Source organism: Littorina saxatilis, linkage group LG1 (assembly GCF_037325665.1).
Source record: "Littorina saxatilis isolate snail1 linkage group LG1, US_GU_Lsax_2.0, whole genome shotgun sequence".
Taxonomy (NCBI): domain Eukaryota; kingdom Metazoa; phylum Mollusca; class Gastropoda; order Littorinimorpha; family Littorinidae; genus Littorina; species Littorina saxatilis.
In genome coordinates this window covers 42,310,845-42,321,520 of record NC_090245.1, presented here as the reverse complement: position 1 = coordinate 42,321,520, position 10,676 = coordinate 42,310,845, and the positions used below count along the sequence as shown (strand labels likewise).

General features: G+C 40.8%; 1 protein-coding gene across 1 annotated transcript in view; it reads left to right on the top strand.

The window, feature by feature from the left end:
* Positions 1-4,056: 4,056 nt before the first annotated feature.
* Positions 4,057-10,676, top strand: part of LOC138970220 (fatty acid 2-hydroxylase-like) — a 34,749-nt gene continuing 28,129 nt past the window's right edge. Inside the window, exon 1 of the mRNA XM_070342720.1 lies at positions 4,057-4,474. Coding sequence (XP_070198821.1) covers positions 4,214-4,474 — 261 coding nt within the window. The 5' untranslated portion in view covers positions 4,057-4,213. The remainder of the gene's footprint in view (positions 4,475-10,676) is intronic.

Here is a 10,676-nt window from a genome sequence, read left to right as displayed (position 1 = left end):
AATGCAGTGAGTTCAGTTTCATTCTGTTAGATCGATAGCTTGACTAAATGTTGTAATTTCGCCTTACGCGACTTGTTTCATTTTTTTTTTCATTACTCACTGTACCCCCATGTGGTTTCATGAAATAAATCCTTTATCTTGCCTTGCCTTGCAATACTGTTAGGCCCCTTCGATGAGAAGACACCTTTCTTGAAAGGACACCTGTTGTCTCTGTCTTTAATCTCAACAAAATTATACCTGCCATGACAGGCCACCTACAATGTATGGACACAATTTACTCGTTCCAAAGGTGTCCTTTCATCACAGTCCCCCTAACCCCCCCACCCCTCCCCCTTCCCGCCGACATCCTCCGAGACTGATTGGCAATAGAGGGTGTTAGGAAATAACAGTGGTGTTGCATATGGTCACCTAGCAACCAGGACTGCAGGCAAGTGAGCCTGGCTGCTTGCTGTGCACGCAAAGAGGGGATGTTTTGTTGAATTGATTTCGCAAGCGACAATGTGTAAATAGACGAACTCCAAAATCAACTGTGAGCGAGTTTTCGCGAGGAACAGGGTTGAGCTATGGTAGGGTCACTGCGCATGTCTGGTTTTTTTCTTCGCGGAAACGCTGTTGGGTTGTGTCCAGTCGCGTCCCTTGCAACAAGATGGCGACAAGCGCGTTACGGATTTACTGTTGTGGAGAGTTGATGGACGACGATGATGAACAAGCAGTACTGTTTTATTGTTGATGTGAATGTAATGCCAAAACATCGAACTATCGATTCGAACGTCAATGAAGAAGTGAGCGTGAAAATCGAGCGCAAAACAGCCGGATAAAAGTTCAGGGCGCTAAAGTACATTTGAGCCGAAATCGCACCCAAACTCCTGTTGACCTCATTTCTTCCCAAAATAAACATCACTGCTAAAATAAAATGCATTAAAACCAAGACAGTATCCAACCCAGTATCCTTAATTTTTGAAAGGCTAAGTGATTTACAACAAATGTCTTCTCACAATCCGTAACTTTGTCAAAAAATATTTGCAGAAGTTTCTCACCTCGCCTTGGCAGCCATCTTGGAACTGGAGAGACCCTACGCAGGAAGCAAGGTTGAAAGTTGGTTAACCGGTGACGTCACTCCAGTCGTACCGGACCGAGTTTTTGCGACCTCCGGTTCGACTCGAGTCACCTTAGTTGACGCTAAAACTCGCTCTCTGTCGGCCGGTTTGTACGGGTTGCGAAAGAGTAAATACCCTTGTCTTTTAGTGAGAAATAATCCTCACGTGCTCCTTGTCCACGTGTTTCAGGCACACCCCTCTAACCTAGTGATTGGCCCGTGGATTGCTTGTCTCCCTCACTCTTTCCGGCACAACCCATTCAAACCCGACAGAGTTATTCAGTTTCGGAATTCTTCTACGTGACAGTATTTAGATTTGACCCAACCATGGCTCACGTGCCTAAAGTCCTGGTTGCTAAAAAGGTGACCACTGATGCAAACACTACTGCATGTGCTCGTCACGGCTGTGTCACGCCCAACTTAATGGTAACATAGTGACTTAGGATACCTTTTGTTTCACTGTGCACAGGTGTTTGAAACAAACTCTCAACAAGGTAGTCTTTGTTGTATCGTCTTATTTGATCTCTGACACCATGTTAAATGCAAGACGCGCTCAGAGACAGGTCACCCTTTACTTCGGCTCGTACTAAAGTTGACTCCCATAATCTCGAGGATTCAACTGCGTTATTGTTCTGTTGATTGCCACATTATCAGATGCATGTCCGTCCCGACAATAGGCCTACAATTACTATAATGTTGCCGTACATGTGTATGTTTCGCTTTGTCTGTAGATTAACGTTCCAATGATAACTGTTTAGTTTTTGTATTCTGAGAATAGCTCACCAAGACCCAAAAGCGAAGTCCTATTATAAGTCAGCCATGCATGTCAGCCAATTTCTTTCCTTTATACAGTTCGTTTACTTAACTCATGAGTTCCTTCCTAGTTTCTCTTTAATCTGTCTATCTTTGGGCCTCTTCTGGAGTTTTCTATTTCCCCCAGTTTTCCATTCAAGATTTTCTTGTCAAAAACAACAATCCCGAGGTGAATGTAATTAGGCCAAAACAAAAAATTGTCTGTTTCTGGTCACCCGACCGACCCTAAATTTCGGCGCCGACCCTAAACTTTTTTTTTCCAAACTCAAAAATTGTTTTTGTTGTTTTTGGTGGTAAAGGACAGGGTGAGAAAATGAACAACAAAAACGTGTGAAAACGAAAGTCCGCTGACGATTTGTAAATGTGTTGAGTGTCTTGTCTCTATGTATAGTGAATCCAGTCTCTTTGCGCGATTTTTAAAGTTAGTTTTATTGGTCTACATTTGGGGTAAAACAAAAAATTTAAAAAAAAAAATCCCTACCTACCGACCCTATTTTTTTTTAGCCATGTTACCAGAAACAGACAATTTTTTTTTTTGGCCTTATGCACATGAAAGCATAACCAAAACGTTGATAGTTTAGGTACTTACACTGTTCATGTAGGCTACTCAAAAGAAAGAACCGCGTTCTCGTATAATTCAAGTTCCTGTGCCTTCACTATAAATGATTAAAGGACAAGCCCGCCCAATTTAATCGACATAGTCACGAGATCGACAGTAATGAATAGTTATGAGTCATTTCGTAACAGTCTATCAGTGCTGTGTTGTAAGATCAGACTGTAACTGACATTGATTTCGTTATTCAGGTTCAACTCAGACGGTTACTGAGTCGTTCCGGGTGCCATAACTCTTCTTTTAACACCTCGCCAAAACTTCTCCCGTTCATTCATGCCTAGAATATACATTACCGAAATTCAGTAAGACTGCTCAGTTAAGATTAAAAAAAAAAGAAAAAAAGAACACACACACAAAATACGCCGGTTGGGTAACATGTATTGAGGCTATTTCCAATGGCAATGGTTCTTCGCCGAAACTTGAATGAATGACTCGGATCTTCTTGTCACGGGTTCGAGGCGATCAAGTCAGTGTCGAGCCCGCTCGTCACAGTTTCACACACACACACACACACACACACACACACACACACACACACACACACACACACACACACACACACACACACAAAATAAAACTTGCAAGAAGTTGCTGTTGCCAGTTTTAGTCAGTTTGCGGAAAGACTGACTGTGAGCTTGAAACACTGAACTTGAAAGTCGGAGGACAAGAACTGTAACGGCCGGGTAACTAACACCAACATCTCGTTTTGATTTTAGAAAACGAGCGCAGCCTTCATTATGGATTAGTATAACTATGATCAAAAGCAGATTATCATACTTGTAGTTAATATACCTGTGCTATGATACTAATAGGCAATGCCGAGTTCATTCAGCGTTAACGGAGAAAAATACCGTGTACAATGCCTACCTCTCAGTTTACGCAACGGTAACGAGTTCCCTTTCAGAAACAATAGACCTAACCGTGGCCGCAACATCAGACACATGCACTGCGATGTAAGCACTTGAAACAGTAATAGTTCAAAAAAGCTAAGCGAGACAAGACAAGATAACAACAACAACAACAACAACAAACAACAACAACAACAACAACAACAACAACAACAACAACAAACAAATAAAGGAAGCGCGGGGCCTGCAAAACGTCGCCGCGGCGCTGAACACTGCAGCAGTAATCGGTGCCGACAGTGGTACTGCGATGATTTGCCGAGCAAAGAATCCAGCACTTGCACTTCTTGCCTGGTTGATGAACCAAACTCTCATGGAAAAATAACGCTTAGAAAGAAAAGAAATTTCCCAAATCAGTGAAACGGAACGAACGAGAAGAAGAAGAAGAAGTGAAACAATACGGAGAAAACGTAGTTGTGTTACGCTGACGTTCATAGGTAGTCTTTAGATACAGTGATTAGTGTCAGCACTCGTGGCGTCCTTATCACTCAGCAACGGTTATACCCGCGAAGGACCCGCTCCACAGCCCACAACCAATCAAAATCACCCATCCGATTCTGTCAGTTACGGTGGTCAGCAAGACCGTTTTTGATTGGTGTATCAAACTTAATCGACCTTGACACATTTATTGCTCGAGAGCACGGCGAGGGGAAGAATGCCCGAGAAGTTATGGTGTACACACTCTTTAAGCGACGACGAAACGCGAGGTGGGAGCACTAACAACACCTGACGCGTTGAATACTGACGCTGGGCCCGCATAATCGAACAGTGTGTCGAGGGAACAAGATGGGAGGCACAGGAGATAACTCGGAGCTTCGGCAACGGCTGAGGAAAGGGCGTCTGTGTGTGATCCATTCAGGAAATGTGTATGATGTGACGGACTTTGCTGATCGACACCCGGGTGGGAAAGAGTGGTTGGAGAAATACGTTGGACAGGATGTGACTCGGATAATGGAGGATCAGTCGCCGCACAAACACACCAAGGCGGCCTTCGGCATCATGGCCAAATATCGAGTCGACGATGTGTCCGAGCAGGGTCATAAACAGGTAACACACTAGCAGCTATAGGATTTCGTAAACACATTTATGTAAACATGTGCATGTTCACCCCTCGTGTCCAACCCAATTTGTCAGGTTCTGGTACGCTACATGTGTACTTTCATTTTGTGGTAGGATGCCTAGTATATACACAGACTTATGAAGTTATGTAAACCAGAGAATAATTATCATGAAAGACAGCTGACGTAAGACTATGCAAGCCTTTAAAGTAGAATTAGTAAATTAATCATCATCCATGACTAGTAGTAGTATGACATGATATGGAAGAACAATTAAAGCCTTACATTCTGTCAGAATCAGGCAGGTGCCAATGATACTAGTTACTACTACAGTGGTTCCTCTGTCTAACAACTTTACTTTGAAAATGTAACCGAAATTTGGTCATTATAGTTATATTACTAAGGAAGGTTTTTGATTTTGTTTGTTCGGTCAATGTCGGGAACAGTCAATGATCCGGAATGGCATTTTGCTTGATGCCGCCCACAATGTGATCATGGTCTTTAATTCTTCCTGAAAACGATTATGGTAGCCAGAGAGCAAACTTTACTAGCCAAACCAACAATTTGTTTTAGCAACTGTACTCGCATTTGGTGAGCAGGTGAACATATCTACTCGCCAGTTACATGTTTCTACTCGCCATGGCGAGTAAAGCCACTTTCAGGCCTGAAGAACTGTGTCCCAAAAGCAAGGTATCCTTTGTGAACACAAAGAACAGCGGCAGTGTGTTAAAACTAATGCAGAATCATCGCAAAAAGTGTCACTTCGACGATGAAATTTGACTTGTTTCATTCAAGGGACATAACTTCACTGCAAACTGTTAACAGGGTTAAATAATTTAGGATACTACACTAATCACCTTTAAAATTCACTGATGCGATTCTGTGAAGAATTTATTATTGATTCAAAAACAAAAAACGTACCTGTGGTTTCATATTGCGTCACTCGGTCATTTTGAAAACATGTGATATAGAGGTAGGGAATACTGAGAAATAGAAGGCGAAATAATCCTCCAGAGAAAAATGTGTCGTAATATTGAGCGGGCGATAAAATAGAGGGGTTGTTAATGTTAAAGGAGGTACCACTGTACTATCTAAAGACAAGTCTCACTGTTGATTTGATTGTGAGTGTTGGAGACTTGTGAACTGTTAGACTCCTAAGCTTTGTTGTGGCAATCTTTGATTTTTTTAAAAATCCACTTACACACTTTCGAATGAAGAAGAAGAGAAGGAAATAAAACTAACAAAAGAAGGCCACAAGAAAAAAAATCGAAAGTTTATGATTTATTTTTAAGAATACAGTAGTGACAGGGGGACTCAAACCCCAACCTCCCGGACATCACAGGTCTAGCACACCATTATCCACTGTGTTATGATGACCTAGCTGTTAGGGTAGCGAAAAAAAAAAGGAGTGTCTTTTTTGAGAGCTGTTCTTGACTGTCAGTTCCTGAGCCTAGCTAGGTAGGGGCTCCGTAGGGACTCGTCAGTTCCTGACAAGAAAAATTCTTTATTAACGAGAGCTGAGCCACATCAAGCACCTCTGTTGATGCATTGATCATATAATTAGGCCAAGACCCCTACACACATAGAAAAGCACACATTATGAACAAAGTGTTCAAATGACAGACTGGGCTGTCTTTGATGCTTGTAAACATCCCTTTGAGACTGTCACCAGTGGGATTGGAGGATATACTGTTGAACCTGTCTTTAACGACTACCCGAACAACTGACCAAAATTTGTCGTTATAGACAGGTGGTCGCTATGGAAAGATAAATCATATGGAAGAAAATTCGTACTACCACACCCCCCTTTTTTTTTAACATTTAGTCAAGTTTTGACTAAATGTTTTAACATGGAGGGGGGAATCGAGACGAGGGTCGAGGTGTGTGTGTGTAGAGCGATTCAGAGTAAACTACTGGACCGATCTTTATGAAATTTTATATGAGAGTTTCTGGGTATGATATCCCCAGACGTTTTTTTCTTTTTTTTGATAAATGTCTTTGATGACGTCATACCCGGCTTTTTGTAAAAGTTGAGACGGCACTGTCACACCCCCATTTTTCAATAAAATTGATTGAAATTTTGGCCAAGCAATCTTCGACGAAGGCCGGACTTTAGTATTGCATTTCAGCTTGGAGGCTTCAAAATTAATTCATGACTTTGGTCATTAAAAATCTGAAAATTTTAATTAAAATTATTTTTTTATAAAACGATCCAAAATTATTTTTATTTTATTCTTCATCATGTTCTGATTCCAAAAACATATAAATATGTTATATTTGGATTAAAAACAAGCTCAGAAAATTAAAAATATAAAAATTATGATTAAAAACAATTTCATCTTGTTCCTTGTCGGTTCCTGATTCCAAAAACATATAGATATGATATGTTTGGATTAAAAACACGCTCAGAAAGTTAAAACGAAGAGAGGTACAGTAAAACGTGCTATGCAGCACAGCGCAACCACTACCGCGCTGAACAGGCTAGTCACTTTCACTGCCTTTTGCACTAGCGGCGGACTACGGTCATTGTGAAAAAACGCAGTGCATTCAGTTTCATTCTGTGAGTTCCACAGCTTGACTAAATGTAGTAATTTTGCCTTACGCGACTTGTTTTACATTTAGTCAAGTTTTGACTAAATGTTTCGTCGCGATATAACCTTCGTGGTTAAAAACGACGTTAAACACCAAATAAAGAAAGAAAGACTAAATGTTTTAACGTAGAGGGGGGAATCGAGACCAGGATCGAGTTGTATGTGTGTGTGTGTGTGTGTGTAGAGCGATTCAGAGTAAACTACTGGACCGATCTTTATGAAATTTTATATGAGAGTTTTTGGGTATGATATCCCCAGATGTTTTTTTTTATTTTTTTATAAATGTCTTTGATGACGTCAGATCCGGCTTTTTGTAAAAGTTGAGACACCCTCATTTTTCAATAAAATTGATTGAAATTTTGGCAAAGCAATCTTCGACGAAGGCCGGACTTTGGTATTGCATTTCAGCTTGGAGGCTTAAAAATTAATGACTTTGGTCATTAAAAATCTGAAAATTGTAATTACATTTTTTTTTTTCAAAACAATCCAAAATTACGTTCATCTTAGTCTTCATCATTTTCTGATTCCAAAAACATATAAATATGTTTTATTCGGATTTAAAACAAGCTCTGAAATTTAAAAAATATAAAAATTATGATTAAAATAAAATGTCCGAAATCGATTTAAAAACAATTTCATCTTATTACTTGTCGGTTTCTCATTCAAAAAACATATAGATATGATAATGTTTGGATTAAAAACACGCTCAGAAAGTTAAAACGAAAATAGGTACAGAAAAGCGTGCTATCCCGCTCAGCGCGACCATTACCGCACTATTCTGGCTTGTCGATTTCACTGCCTTTGCCACGAGCGGTGGACTGACGAAACTACGAGTATGCGGTCTTGGTGAAAAAATGCAGTGCGTTCAGTTTTATTCTGTGAGTTCGACAGCTTGACTAAATGTAGTAATTTCGCCTTACGCGACTTGTTTTATCTTGCTCTTCTGTTTGCTAGAGTATTCTGAAATAAGTATTTCGATTTTGTCTGCCATCAAAGGCATCATGCTTACTTCTGTTATGTTTTCACTGGGACTGCTTAAAATAAGCACTATATATATGCTTGAGTTAGAATCCCAAATGCCAGATATTCATCATATCTATATATATATACGACTAGTGTCTGTGTGTCTGTGTGTCTGTGTGTCTGTGTATCTGTCTGTGCGCGATGCACGGCCAAAGTTCTCGATGGATCTGCTTCAAATTTGGTGGGCATATTCAGGTAGACCCGGAACACGACACAACCTGGTCGATATTTCAACACGTGCTCTCAGCGCGCAGCGCGGAACCGATTTTGGTTCCACCTCAGCTATTTTGGTTCCACCTCAGCTACCCGGGCCCCCATACCGACACACCATAGCCGCTACACCACATCACAACGCCAAAGTTCTCGGTGGATCTTTTTCAAATTTGGACACCGTATTCAGCTACACCCCGGACACAATATCATCGATGAGATATTTCAACACGTGCTCTCAGCGCGCAGCGCTGAACTCATTTTCGTTTTTGTGTTCATTTCACCATTATAAGTAACTCTTCCTTATCTTCTCCAGTGTTTGGCGTTTATCTCCCTTCCTTCGTGTGGCTTTCCCGTTCAGTTCTAAGTTACTATTACTATTTTTAGAATGTCACTGCGCTGTCCACTGCGCTGTCCACAACGCTTCCCTTGCACCCGTAAGTTGTTCTTACTGTCAAAGTGAAAAGGTCGAATCAATTTATAGCCACGCGAAAAATACACTCTCACCTATCTCTATATATTTATAGATACAGATATGCATATATATATACGGCTTCTCTGTGTGTGTGTGTGTGTTTGTGTGTGTGTGTGGGCAAAAACCTGTGTATTGTAGAGTTCTGTTTGTGATGTGGTCTAGCGGCTTTTGTCTGTCTGTATGTTCTGGCATGTGAGAAGCCACAGCAGATAATATAGGGCCAAGAAATAAGCTCTAAAATTCTCAATCCCGTTTGACAGGACTTCGCCTTCAAAGGTGATTGTGGTGAACCGCCACGCTGTCTGTCTCTGTCTCGCGCCGTTCACCCCAAATTCCCGTTTCTGAGTAACTATTTTTAGAATGTCACTGCGCTGTCCAGAACGCTTCCCTTGCACCCGTAAGTTGTTCTTACTGTCAAAGTGAAAAGGTCGAATCAATTTATAGCCACGCGAAAAATACACTCTCACCTATCTCTATATATTTATAGATATAGATATACATATATATATATATACGGCTTCTCTGTGTGTGTGTTTGTGTGTGTGTGTGTGTGGGCAAAAACCTGTGGATTGTAGAGTTCTGTTTGTGATGGGGTCTAGCGGCTTTTGTCTGTCTGTATGTTCTGGCATTTGAGAAGCCACAACAGATAATATAGGGCTAAGAAATAAGCTCTAAAATTCTCAATCCCGTTTGACAGGACTTCGCCTGCAGAGGTGATTGTGATGAACCGCCACGCTGTCTGTCTCTGTCTCGCGATTCACCCCGGCGAAGCCGGGTATTCCTCTAGTATTATATATATCACAATAAAAATTTAATTAAGGTTTGTTTAAGTTTAAACCAAAATAATTGTTCAGTTAGATGAACTCTTACATGTCAAACTATCGGAAAGTGATCGGCAAGATGTCAGATGGAAAATAGAGGTCTGGGAACAACACTGAATATACATGTTTATAATATAGAGTGAATATGTGTAACATGCAGATTATAAGTGGATATATGCATTGTAGCATACCGTGTAACGTCAGAAAATTGCATGGTCACACCAGATTAGTTGTAAAACACCTCTCTCTCTCTGCCAAGTAGCAGAAGCTTTAGTGCCCACTCTCAGTCAGATTTCCTGGGTGGAAACAGCCTGGATACTGGCTATAGGGCTAGTCAGTGGGGTCACGCTCCATTAATCATCGCCCCTACGCCCACCTTGTTAACCTGTAGGGTGGACCTCTTCCAACTGTGGTGTTTCTGTCAGGGTCAGTGCCAGGATGATAACAGGCTTACACCAGGACTCAAGTGTTTAAACAGTCACTTGCCTCTTTTTTTGGCAGGTGCTTTTGTAACTGCTGGTCTTAGATGTACTCATGTACTGATGTAGCCTTACCCATTGTGCAAGTACTCAGTAATACGACTGTGGTTGGTGTTCCTGTTTCACTGCAGTTGGTGATTTTGTAACTCAAAGGCCTGCTTGCTGTACAGTGGAACCTCTCGTTTAAGACCTTACAAAATCTAAGATATTCAGCAGGTTTTAATAAAAGGGAAGTCTTATTAAAATGGAAGTACATTTTGAAACATTATGAACAGAAAATCTGGAAAATTAAGTTCTGAAAAGGGGGAAGGGCGAGTACTAAGCAAATGTTTTTAGATATTAGCCCCCATCCTGTTACAAAAACAGAGTATGACTGCCTACAAATTACAATGGTAGGGGGCGGTGATACTCACATAAAAGCACACTTGCAAAAAAACAAAAAAAATGGACTGGAAGTTGAAGTCAAGCAATGCAGATTAAGAAGAGATTATATTCAAATATAAATGAGTCATAAATTCTGATAGTGATGCTAATTTATGTACGGCCTGTTTGTAAAATGGAGCAGCTTGCTAACATAATGAGATATGGGCTG